Raw genomic sequence first — 13,714 nt, 5'->3', positions numbered from 1 at the left:
ACACATACACATGGCTACAAATTACTTCTATCATAACTTTTAACAAATTCCCAAATTAAGCTCCACTAAGGTAACAATAACCAGACACCAAGCAAAGCATTTTCACCTTACGAATTCAAAATTAGGTTCCTTTCAATTTGGTTCCTTTGCAGACAGTTGTAGGCTTACAGCTGCTTAGATATTACTTACTTCTGACCTGCACACACAAACTCCTTTCTGTTATACCCAGCCTTCCCCTTTGAATGTAAATTCTCATTGTATCACTGGGCCCTCTGAGCCCCTTTCATAGTACCAAATTTATTAGTGATATAAACATTGCTTGGTGTCTCCTAGCTAGTTGCAAGATTTCACTCCCAGTCTTTGAATGGTTTATTCAACAAAATGCAAATGCACCCTTTACCTCACTGTTTACATCTCTACTTCTGTACGTCAAAGCACCCAGACTAGCTGGCTTTAGTCCAATTAACACATACACAGACTAAACCTCTGTTTTAAAAAAAAATTTCCAATAACATTTTATACATTAATATCTCTTCATGACACTGCCTGACTAGCTTTTTGGTGTTCCAATTTTAATCGACCTGACTCCTTGACCAATGGGGATTAAGAAGTTTATTAATGCTGCTCAGTGTCTTCATGAATAAATAGAGACATCTGGCATTTATAGATCCTAATCTGCTGAAAGCAGCTGCTCATCCTACATTTCAAATGTGTATAATCCATCTATGCCGTTACAGCCCAGCAAGGGAATGTCCTATTGAGCTGCTGCTGTTGAGAAACCATTTTAAAATTACTCATAAACAAGTATGTTCTTTTAAAGATCATGCTGAGTTTGTTGCCTTGTCTATCCTGGTCACATCATTGGTGGCTCTCCTTAAGACTCCGCTTGTGGCAGGTCCCCAGGTTCCTGCTATGTTGTTATGTTTACTGCATTATATGCAAATTAGATTGAAAATAAATTATGGAAATTGGCATGTAAAACAGTGTAGGTTATGGCGTAATTTTCAAATTACGCTATTCCAGGAAATTTCTGTCCAATGTCACATGGGTCTCGATAAATACTGCTTTGTGCTTTTAAAAAAAATGATCAAACTTTGGGAGCTTGGGTCTTACAAAAGAAGATAGTTACTGAAAAATGAATGAGACTGGAGTGCATTACTCATTTCTAACTAAGTGCAAACTAAATACCGATCTCCTGGATGTAATTCACTATAGCCTGAATTCCTCCTCTGTGGAGGGGAGGGGGCTAAATTCTTGGAAGTATGGGAAACAGGGGCGTATTCTGTCAGAAAAGTGAGGATGTTTTTCTGGTGTAGTAAACAGGAGTTTATTTTCCAAGGGCCAATCTGAACTTTCCTTGGTGTTCAAACAAAATTACGATGATCAACTCACAACTTTAGGCAACTGTCAATGGGACCATTTAAATGTAGGCTTTCTCATTCTGATCTCTGCTTAGGTGCTGATAAATTCCTTATGCAAAAAGGAAATGGGCTGATTATGGGTTTGTTTGGAAAGGAGTAAAGATCAACTGACAGCTCTATAACATTAGGGATAGTCCCGCCTATGTTAATGAGTCATGTAATATTATGCTCAGTGTCTCCTATTCTTGACTTATAATGGATGTTCTTGAGTACCCTGTTTCAAAACAAGTTTTATACAAGTGAAAAGCTTTGTATGCTTTCCAGATATACCAGGGAGGCAGGTGTTCGCTCTCTTGAGCGAAAGATTGGAGCTATTTGTCGTGCTGTGGCTGTAAAAGTGGCAGAAAGTCAACACAAGGCTACAAATTCTAGCGGCACACATGTGACCGAGAAAGAAGGTGAGTTCACTTTTTTATTAACATTGAATTGTTGTCAGAAAAAAATCTTTTGATCATATAAAGTATTCTGTGACACTTAGATATGAGGAGAACATGAAGGAGGTACTGTTCCACATAACAGACTAATTGACAAAGTGCGTACTCATGGAATGGATGGATTATTATGTGACAAAGCCAGAGAGTAAATGTAAATGTGTGTGAAGTGTCAGAGTGGAAACTATTGGTCAGTGTTGGGGCCACTGCCTGCTGTAAATTATTATTGTTATAGGACAATATACCTGCCGCTAAAGGCATTTGTGTGCAAGATGGCAGACAATGTCAAATTAATTGATGCTAACCAATATGCATTCATCCAAACTAATATGGACAAACTGAACCAGTGAGATGAGAGATGCAAGCTGGAGTTCAGCATAAGTGTAGATTTATGAGGTTAGGTGGAAAAAGGAAAATTATATAGTACTTATTAAATATAAATATGGTTGCGATAAGAGTTATGAATAAGACCTGAGGGTTTTGGTGGATAAAATCAGTAGTGCACTGTCTCTGCCGGTGACGGAAGCAATTAAAATATTAGGACACATAACTAAAGGTGTGATTTACATTTTCAATGTTATATCCTTGGACATATATGTGGTCTTGGTGATGCTGCACATGGTTACTCTGTTCACTTTTGGTTTCATTACTATGGGAAAGAAGGGCTTTAGGACTAATTGCCTAACTGAGGAAAGATTGTCTACCTTGAGACTTTATTCTTGAGAGAAGAGAAATATGAAGAATTTGGATTCAGGGAAAATTCTTATTGAGCTCAGGATTTGCAACCTAGGCACATAATTTAAAGTTAAGCGTGTAAAAGGACATTTTGACAACTTCTTGGAGGTGAGAGGATTGTGGAACAAAATAATCTTTCAAAAAAAGACAGGTTAATTCCTATCAGAAAAAAGGCAGAGCTAGTAATCCTAGAGTCACAGTAAGGAACAGATAGGCTAGAGACTACAAAAGTTGTCTCCTATCGCAAGCCAAGGTTACTTCAAAAAAACCTTAAGTGCGTATCCTGCCACAGTCAGAATGTATGAAGAGAAAATGAATATGTGAGAGTTCTAGGGACAACCTGTTTAATGCAAATTAGCATAACATTGTACATTATGAAATTATTTTATTGAGTCAGGTGAATAATCGTGGATATCCAGTGTTTTCTATGATGGTAACAGTAGTTTAATATATTGAAGGCATTTAATGGTTGCTACCAGGATTTGTACGGAGGATATTCATGATGAGCAGAATGAATGGACTGCCTAACAATTTTAATTCCCATATCACCGGTAAAAGCTCTCTGAAAGCTTATAACATGGCTGATCCTGTAAGATCAGCCAGGGTTAGCATTTATTTATGCAGGCGATTAGATGGATCCATGTCTCAACAGGTCCACACATGGACCTGAAAACCAGTACTCCTATCTTGCTACTCCTCACCATGATTTTAACCAAATGTTAAGTTGGTAATCAAAGTGATTAAAATCTGATGTCAATTGTATTATATTGGTGTTAAATGTTTATGCTGATCTTTGCAATCCTATCTCTTGTCAAATGTAACATTATCCCTATGAAACATAAGGAAAATAATTAGTAAAATGTAATTTTTGATATAGTGGGTGATTAAACTCTGAGATCCAATGGGCAGGAATTTGCTCTTGTGTTTTCAGTGCACCCCCACACTCCTATCCACCATCTAGTTTCTCATGGCATTCAGCAAGGGCAGTGTATTTGTCCTTCGTGACTTGAGGGTCAGGATCAAGGGAGAGGTAGTTGGTTTCTCATGCTGTACGGAAAACTCATGAGACTGAGTTGACCTCTGTATATGTGACTGCTAGATGACTTGGTCTTCATCATCCTCTTCACCACCATCTTCCTCCTCTTCCTGTGATGCCTATGGCTGTGTTAGATCTACAGGAAAGGAGGAGCAGCTGAATGGATGAATATTATTATCTTCATTCATGTACTCTGTGGATGCGAGCTGCAAAACCTTTGCCCTGGGTGTCAAAAATTGTAACCATTTTCTGCTGGATTTGCTCTAGTGACAAGGAAGGGGCTAGAAGGTTGTGGAAGGTTGTGTGTGTGCTGCTTCACTGAAACAGTTTAGCTGCTTGGTCAATAACTTGAAGAGAGGTTTGAAGGTGAGAATACCCCTTTGTGACCAGTTTAGCAGGCATTGTACCAATTTGCCCTGCAAGAAGATGGCGAATAGGTCTAAAGTTAGCTATTGAGAATTACAAGTGTCATAAAAATGTTGCTAATATGTACAGTGAAATACTTGGAGAGTTTTTTTGTTACTCATTCAAGATATGTAGGCATCGCTGGCGAGGCTGGCATTTATTGCCCATCCCTGATTGCCCTTGAGAAGGTGGTGGTGAGCTGCTGCCTTGAAGCACTGCAGTGGGAGAATCTAGCACTCTTATTATCTTTGTCCTTCAGCCTGCTGCTGCAAAGTAATGGCTGAACTGTCTTTTCATATAACTTCGTGGTTAAACTGCTTGTACTGGTTTTACACCAACGAGTGTGCAAATGAGCAGGGCCAGGAAACTCATGTATATTTTCCTGTTGATGCCACCAGTAGATGCAACTCATTTTTAAAAGGATACCGCACCAGCGTAAGTTATTCCAGAGACATTCTAGGCCTAAAACAAGTTAATTCTGCTGGGACAAAAACAAAAATTGCTGGAAAAACTGAGTTAACGTTTCAAGTCTGTATGACTCTTCAGAGCTCTTCTTCCGCTCTGAAGAAGAGTCATACGGACTCGAAACGTCGACTCTGTCTTTCTCTCCACAGGTGCTGTCAGACCTCCTGAGTTTTTACAACATTTTTTGTTTTTGTTTCAGATTTCCAGCATCCATAGTATTTTGCTTTTATCTTAATTCTGCTGGGAGTTGGGAAGACATGAATGGATGATATATGTTGCAAGCTTATGCATAAAAAGCCAAAAACTTTGCACTTTGGTGTGTAATGAAGCAGTTGTAGAGCCAAAATGGCACATTAGGAGGCCGTTTGGCCGATCAAGTCCATGTCGGCTCTCTGTGGAGCAGTCCAATCAGTCCCATTCAGCCACTCTTTATCCTGTGCCTCTAAGTTTATTTCCACTAAATGCCCATCCAATTTCCTTTGAAATCATTGATTGTCTCCACTTCCACCACCCTCATGGACAAAATTACTATTTTGTATGTTTAAAAAGTTCCTCCTCATATCCCCTGTATCTCTCGCCCAAAACCTTATATCTGCGTCCCCTAGTCCTTGTACCTTCAGCTAATGAGAACAGCTTTTCTTTGTCTGCCTTATGTAAACCTGTCATCATCTTGAACACTTCATCAAATCCCCCCTCAATCTCCTTTGTTCCGAGGAGAAGAACCCCAGCTTCTCCAATCTAACCTTGTAGCTAAAATCCTTCATGCCTGAAACCATTCTTTTAAATCTCTTTTGCACCCCCTCAAGGATCCTCACATCCATCCGAAAGTATGGTGACCAGAACTGGATGCAATACTTTTGTTGTGGCCTAACCAGGGTTTTGTACAGGTTCAACATAACATAACTTTGCTACTTATACACTCAATACCTCTATCTATGAAGCCCAAAATCCAACAGCTTTGCTAACTACTTCCTCTATGTCCTGCGACCTTAAAAGATCTATGCACAGGAGCCCAGGTCCCTTTGTCCCCGCACACACTTTAGAACTGTGCCATTTATATTGCCTCTCCCTGCCCCTTCTGCCTTTTCACCTCACACTTCTCTGTATTAAATTCTACCTGCCATTTGTCTGCCCATTCTGCTAGTTTTCTATGTCCTGCTGCATGTGATTGGTATCATCCTCACTGTTTGCCACACCTTCAAGTTTCATATCATGGCAAATTTTGAAATTGTGCTCTGTATTTCAATATCCAAGTCACTTGATTGCAAAAAAGCAGCCATCCTAGCACTGGACCTTGGGAAACATCACTGTCTTCCCTCCTCCAGCCTGAAAAACAGCTATTTACTGTCACTTGCTGTTTTCTGCCCTTAGCCAATTTTTTTTATCCAAGCTGATACTAACTCTCCTATTCCATGAGTTTCAATTTTATTTTCTTTTGTATGGTACTTTGTCATATGCTTTCTTAAAATCCATATAGATAACAACCATTGCATTCCCTTAACCTTTTCTGTTACTTCATCAAAGGCTTGTGCTACTTTTTTCATAGGAATACTCAATGTAAGCTTTATGAAGGATTGTACTTGAGGTATTATGCAGTTCAGGTGTTATAAGCAGTGGTATTATCACTGGACTAGTATTCCAGAGACCCAAGGTAATGCCCTGGGGACTTGGGTTTGAATCTCACCATGGCTGATGGTGAAATTTGAATTTAAAAAATCTGGATTGTCGTAAAAATCTAAACCTTACCTAGTCTGCCCTACATGTGACTCCAGGCCCACAGCAATGTGGTTGACTCTTAAGTGAACAGGGGCACTTAGGGATGGGCAATAAATGCTGGCTGAGCCCACAATATTTGTATAGCAAATATAATATGAAAACCTAGAGAAAAGTTTGAAAAGTTCCATACAAAAACATTTAAATAATGCCTTTAGCTGCGATATCAAGGCAAAACTTGAATTGGATTAATGAAGGGTCATAATGACAGATAAGGAGCAGATCTTCAGTCCAGGATCCTAATTAGGATTTCTTGTCCTAAATTCCTAAGATATTTATATAGCGTTATTAAATTGGGTTATTAGAAACAGCTGTTCTCGAAGAGAGTTATAATAATGCATATTTTTTGTTTCAATTTCGCACTTTTAGGTGATTTCAGAATGATTTGTTGCCACTGTCTACATAACAGTACATAGTAATTTTTAAAAGTCTCCATAAATGGTTAGCACTTTAAGAACAATATTATAAAATATTTTTAATTGTAAAGGGAGTGCAAACCTTGTAGCTGCTACATTACTTTCTTAAGTACTTAAGGTATTGTTAAATAGCTAGTTGCTATTGCTTTGTGAATTGTGGCTAATGCAGGTAAATGGCCTTCAGTCTCAGTCACTGGTTATAACAATGAATATACCAGGACTACGAGGATGTAGGCAGTAACAAAAGGCAGTGGGAGGTAAAGGTGTCTCTTAAATGACTTGATTGCACAATTTGGGAGAAAGAACTTATCCCCTGGTTCAACAGAAATGTGATTGTGGTGTTTGCATATCTCAAAAAATGTATCATTTAAATGAGCTGCAAAGACTGGTGATTAAACTTTTCTGCATTAGATTAACAGCCTTTTATAATGAAGGTAACTTTTTGAATAATTGTGGAAACAAAGAAATAAAAACCGTAACTGCTTGAAACCTGAAGTAAGAACACTTATAGACTTTTTTTATCCTCTGTTTTCCCCCTTCTTTCCTTTTGAACTTCCCCTCTACGCATTCTTTTTCTGTTTCATTTAACTCTCTTTCGTCACCTAGGGAGCTCTGGCATTGGGTGCCCTATCATTCCCCATTGTGAGAATGAACCTCGATTGTATTTGGAACATCTTTTGAAAAGCAGCCTATTGGTTGATTAGAGTTTTACCTGCCAGTCATCGATTCCAATTTACCCATGACATCTGTTTTCACCCCACTGAAATTGGCTCTCCTCCAATTAAGTATTTTAACTATAGATTACGACTTGTCCTTCTCCATAGTTTCCTTGGTAAATACTGAGACAGAGTAATTAAAGTTTCTTTCATTTTGCTGCCATTATTTGTGAATTTATTGTGTGTATCCTTACTGGCCCCATCCCTAGCCTAATTTTTATTTATTTATTTATTTATATGCTTCCAGAATACTTTCTTTTTATATTCCTTGTTCATTTATTTTTGTAGTTTCTCTTTGCCTTCCTAATTGTTTTGCTGAGTTCTTTTCATATTTGTCAACCACTCCTTTTGTGTTTCATATACTTAGATTACAGCAGGACTTCTTCAAGGAGACACAGGGGCATCCTTTTCTTTTGTTGCAAAGCTAGACTGCAATGAGAAAAACAGTAGACTATAAGAAAGGGAAATATGATTTTATCACCCTGATGTGAAAGAGTCTATCAAAAAAATGCCTTTTTTAGTTTCAAATATTCCCTTCTTTTGTTATTCATCCATGGTGTGTCATTACTGGCTAGTTGTTCTTGTTCTTCTGTGGAATATATTTCTCCTGGACCCTATTAATCATTATTTTAAGTGTTTCCCATTGCTGTTTTATTTCTTTGTTATTCAGTAATCTTTTCCAGTTTATTTTCCCTAGTTCCATTCTCATCCCCTTTAAAATCGACTTTTGTCCCCCAGTTTATTAATTTGGTATTTGTCTTAAACCTTATTATGTGTGACTGCTTTGCCATGATGTTCCCCTAAACTTGCTGCTCTTATCTGTCTGATTTCTTCCCCACCACTAGATTCAGCAGTGCTCCCTCCCTTGTTGCTTTCTTTACATAAAGTAAAAAAGGAGCCTTGCACACATTAGTTTTAATTCCTTGATTGGTTTCAAAATATGAGTGTTAAGTAAGGCTTCTATAGGATAGATGTTCTATTGTAACAGAAAGTGCCACATGATAAACTAATCAGTTAATCTGCCTAAGTATGGAAAAGTCGCATTGGAGCGATGCACATTACTATGGTATTAATGTTCCTTGATTGTGGATTTTGGCATATTAAGAACTGATTTGGTGTGAGGCAAAGCTGAGAATTAAAACTAATCTGGCTGTGCTAAAATTTAGGTAAAACATATTTGAGTACATTATATATCTAGGGTAAAACGATTTGTACCTCCCTTTTTATCTTCTGTTGTGATTCTCTTGACCATCACCATCACGAATACAGAACAGGGGATTTAGCAACTGAAACTGAATTAGTCTAGAACGATTGACAGTTGGGCTCAGTTGGTAGCACTCTTTCACCTCTGATTCCAAATACTGTGAGCTGAAACTAGGTTGGCATTTCAGTGCAGCACCTAGGGAGTGCTGTTATTGGAAATGCTGTTTTGCAGTTGAGATTTGCCGCAACAACTTGCTGCAGTGGTGTCAGTGAACATGAAACCCTATGCCCTGGCTATTTACTCATAAAGAACTAGAAAAGCCAATTGTGCGAACCATGGAAATATCAAGGATGGAATTATCCCAGATTTCCACTAAGTGCGGTGGCGGGTGGGAAAAAGGACTTTTTACCGGCTGGCTGCAATGGTGGGTTTTCGCACCGTATCATCCCAATCCCGCTTTATTGGTCATGCATTCCTGGAAACACACTGTTTCACTGGTGGGCAGCCTTCAATTCGCCTGCCATGCCATCACCTCGCCGCTTCCTCACGCTGGGCACCATATTTAAAGTGCAGCCATGCGCTCACCTCTGTGCTTCCAGCCCAGGACTGCTGTACAAAAGACATGGGCCCAAAAGACAAGAAGATTGCAGCCCCTTGACTCAGTGCCACGTTGCTGAACTGCCTTTTGGATGCCGTGGAGGCCCACCTCTACTCCCACTCTGAGCAAAGGTCAGCAAGCAAGGTCACCAATCCTGCATGGGAGGTGGTGGCAGCGGTGGTCAATACCAGTGCCCTGTAAAAGAGGACCCAGTGCAGAAAGAGAATGAATGGTCTCATCCATTCTGCCAGGGTAAGTCGCTCTTCTCAGCACTCTCAACTCTCTCACTCTCAAACCCATCACACATCCACAGGAATCTCGCATCTCAAGGGACAACACCACTAACTCTCATACACACCCTTGCATCTCCATCAGGCTCATATCCTTTGGAGCTCGTGTCCTCATCCCATCCATGGCTCTGCTCACCACACAAACATTCCACGTAGTGCCATGTGTCCTCCATCAGTTTTCATGTAGGAGAAGCTGGCTCACAGCAGCAGGGAGACTGGGGATTGAATGGCCCACATTAGGCCCTCACTTATGTTGAGGAGCTTGCCATCATGCTAACTGGTGAGGATGTGGACTGTGCCTGCGGTGACGGTGCGGTAGGCGGTGAACACCCATGTGAGGATCCTGCACCACATCATCCCTCTCTCAACGCAACTGTGAGTGCTCTCTTTCCTGCTTTTGACTCTGCTGCCATGCACTAATCATTTCTACTTTGATTCACAGGGAGCTCTGCCAAGTGACCCACACTCAGCCAGCCAGTCCCTCATCTCCATCCAGGTCCTCACCTCCAGCCAAGAGGACACCTCCTCCATTGAAGAGCTGGAAATAAGCAGCCTGGAAGACAGGTCACAGCGCTTACCCACACCCTCCTCCAGCGCAGAAACGCACACCTCGGTGGCACCTAGATCTAGAGCAGGCTCAGGTTCAGGATCTGGTGGTTACCACACAGACACGAGTCCACAGCAGGAGGAGGTAGGTTCAGCTGAACTCCCTAGCTCTCGGACGACTGCTGGGGAAGAGGCATCTGTGAGGTCCAAGTCAGATGTCCAAGCCTCTGGATTCGGCCTTCCAACTCATTGTGGAGAATTAGCAGAATGGGGGAAAACATCATGCAGTGATGCTCGACGCCTTTAATAGAGTGGCACACGAGTTGGAGTGCGCCCAACTCCTCTCTGATGAAATGGTGCCAACATGTGCGCATGTGGGAGTCTCCATGGGAAGAATGGTGGACACCATGGAGACCCTAGTACAGCAAAAAGCAGAGTTGTGCGCAGAACTGCACTCCATCGCAGTAGCCATGGGTGAATTCCTGCAGTGACAACGTGAAAGGGAAATAGGGCACCTCGACATCTCTCCAGGTGCTCCTTCCCCTTGAGGAGTCAGGCCGGGGCCCTCAGGCACCCGAAGGGAGGAAGAGCGGCAGCTAGACACCTCTGGGTTATCCACTCAGGATTGTGAGACCATCCTGTGCCTCTCAAGTCCCCTTTGCATGTGACCCCCCCTCAACCTTGCCCCCTGTCACTGCAAAGGGAGCAGCTGGCCCACTGGAGGACAGCCAAAGCAAGTTGGGTCCCCCGTGGTCTCAGCTCTCCAGAGGACCTACACTGAAGTCATCAGAGGCAACAAGGCCAACCATTGCACAGGTTGTCTCCACCCCTACTGCGGATGTCAGTGACGCGCCAAGAAAAGTTAAGAATTTGTCATCAAAAGTGGTTGCATGGATGAACACATTTTGTCACTTTATAATCTGAAAATATTTTCACTTTCACTGCATAATGTGTAATGGTGTCTTTCAGCTTCATTTATAGGCTTCGCGAGTCCTCCCCCTGCATTCGCTCCATCCCGCCCCCATCCGACTAGCAGTTCAGCTGCACGCAGCCGACCCATGAGTGATCCTGGAGGGAGAAGTGTGCATGCGGCAGGGCCTTTCAGAGCCTCGTGCAAGCACACTCCCACGCGTGTGGATCCTTTCCCCATCGTACTCACCCCAAAGTCCCGAGCATTTTTAATGCTACATGTTGGGGTTCTCTTTCAGTTGTCCATCTGACCTGATTTGCATCTCCGCCCACCCACTGATCGCACTCCCATGCAACACCTGCTCCTCCCTAACACGAGGCTCCTTTCACTTTCGATTTTGCAAGATCATACTGGTGAAGTATGTCTTTAGCTCCCCCGTCCTTTTACCCCTATCACTGTTGACCCTCCCGGCATCACCTTCCACCTCCCCACTATCACCTACAAGCCAGAGCCCTTTTCTTTCCAGGTGAACCTTCACATTTCCTACCTTCCTGAGAATCCCACCCCATCCACATTGACTTCCCCGGCGACCTCCTTCCCACCCCCAGGGTTCGTGTCTGCCTTCGAGTCCCCACCAGCCACCCTCGCTGCCCCTTCGACTGCTCCTGTCGCACTCTCGCCCTCCCACCCTACTGGCTCACTCTGCCCCCTCTCATTCTCACCATTCCTTCCTACTACACCCACCCTCATTTTGCTCCTCAGGAGGCAGTAATCGACTGCACAGGCCCCTCCCTTGCACGTTCACCTGTAATCCACCACCCTTACCCCTTTCGCCACCTTACCCCTACCTTCCCAGTTGCTGTATTGTCCCCCATCACACCCTCCTCCCACTCCGTTTTCCCCCCCTTCCCAACCTGACCTCCACCCCTCCCGATAATATTTCCTCTCCCACTTATAGCTGGACCTTCCTCTCCATCCCCTCAACGATCATCCATAGCAGATCATGGCCAAGACACTGATGTCCCAAAGCAGACCCTAAATGGTAACCTTGCACCTTCCTTGAGGTGCTTTGCAGCAGAGCCATGCCCATCAGAATCCACCCAGCAAGTGGTGCATGTGTTCCTCCAGGATCCGGTTGCTGTAGGGCGCCAGCATCTTCTGCTCCTCAGGTTTCTGCGATGTGAGCAAGGCCCTGATGTTAAGAAAGGCCCAACTTTTGCACGTCAAACTTGTCAAGACGTGTTCTGCACTGGTGTGTTTTCCTGTCGATGTGGACAGCAAATTTGACATGGAGGGATGATTCTGGCAAGCAGGACTTATAACGATATGCAGATGTATTAAAATGATGTTCCCATTGTGCGACGGCGGGAAATGCAGCCCGCCATTGATGGGCAGAGCAGACGATTGCAAGCTGGTTTCACGACGGCGTGAAACCAATTTTTGTCTTTCCCAGCATATTGTCCGCTCGCGCCTGCCATGACGCCCGACACTAATGGGCACAGAAAATTCCACCCCAAGACTTTCAAGATCACTTTCTATGACTGTGTAACTATATTTTCACAAACCATAAGAAACCAAAAGAATTCTTCAAAAGTTGTATCATAGCACTATCTAGGAAATTAAATCTAAGCCTTACAACTTACGACAGAGAAATATCAGTTACATAAAAAGCTCAAATTTACAACAGGCTACTGTTTAATAGATATTGTCCATAGAGAAGCTCTACAGATGGATTCAGAATGGCTTCAGGAAAAGAATTTCAGCAATTGTCAACATGCTAGCATTGAGAAGACTTGTTGAAAAAGTGGAAGAAAATGGACCATCCTGTATCATTCATTTGTGGATTTTAGCTAGACTTTTAACATAGGTTACAATTAAATATTCAGAATTCTGAAGACATGCATGATTCAAGATAAAATGATATTAGCTACTCCACTGATGTATGACAATGCCACAGCCATAGACAGTTCCACCCTTACTCGTTCCTGCTTCCATCCTTACCTCTTCCTCCTTCTGCCACCCTTACTCCTTCCACCAAGGTCTCCTATAAGCATATAAATAATAAAAGGTTTGGCTTTCCAGGCCGAGGTGAGATAGGAGGTAACTGGTACACTCGAAGAATTTACATTTGAGGAGGAGGTGTTAGGTTATCTCTACTTAAACAGCCTGGGTTGTTAAGTCCAAAGATTCACAGTCCTTTGAGTGAAGAAATTTCTCCGCATCTCAGTCCTAAATGATTGTCCCCTCATTCTGAAACTGTGTCCCTGTGGTGTTTTTTTTTGTATTCATTCACAGGATGTGGGCTTTGCTGGCTGGGTCAGCATTTATTGCCCATCCCTAGTTGCCCTTGAGAACGTGGTGGGAGCTGCCTTTTTGAACCGCTGCAGTCCATGTGGTGTGGGTACACCCATAGTGCTGTTAGGAATGGAGTTCCAGGATTTTGATCCGGCGACAGTGAAGGAACGGCTATATTTCTCCAAATCAAGATGGTGAGTGACTTGGAGGGGAACTTCCAGGTTGTGATGTTCCCATATGTCTGCTGCCCTTGTCCTTCTAGATGGTAGTTATCATGGGTTTGGAGGGTACTGTTGAAGGAGCCTTGGTGAATTCCTGTAGTGCATCTTGTAGATGGTACACACTGCTGCCACTGTGCATCGGCGGTGGAGGGAGTGAATGTTTGTGGATGTGGTGATAATCAAGCAGGCTGCTTTGTCCTGGACGGTGTCAAACTTCTTGTGTGTTGTTTTCCCCGCCAGGAACTGAGATGA

The 13,714-nt window shown here is 42.6% G+C and overlaps 1 protein-coding gene across 3 annotated transcripts in view; it reads left to right on the top strand.

Moving 5' to 3' along the window:
* The window catches only part of lonp2 (lon peptidase 2, peroxisomal), a 115,871-nt gene that overhangs the window by 44,371 nt on the left and 57,786 nt on the right, over positions 1-13,714 (top strand). For all 3 annotated transcript variants that reach the window (XM_078544323.1, XM_078544322.1, XM_078544324.1), the window contains exon 11: positions 1,686-1,819. In XM_078544323.1, the coding sequence (XP_078400449.1) occupies positions 1,686-1,819 (134 nt within the window). The remainder of the gene's footprint in view (positions 1-1,685; positions 1,820-13,714) is intronic.

Source organism: Cetorhinus maximus, chromosome 6 (genome assembly GCF_964194155.1).
Source record: "Cetorhinus maximus chromosome 6, sCetMax3.hap1.1, whole genome shotgun sequence".
Lineage (NCBI taxonomy): Eukaryota > Metazoa > Chordata > Chondrichthyes > Lamniformes > Cetorhinidae > Cetorhinus > Cetorhinus maximus.
This window is presented reverse-complemented; position numbering and strand designations above follow the sequence as displayed.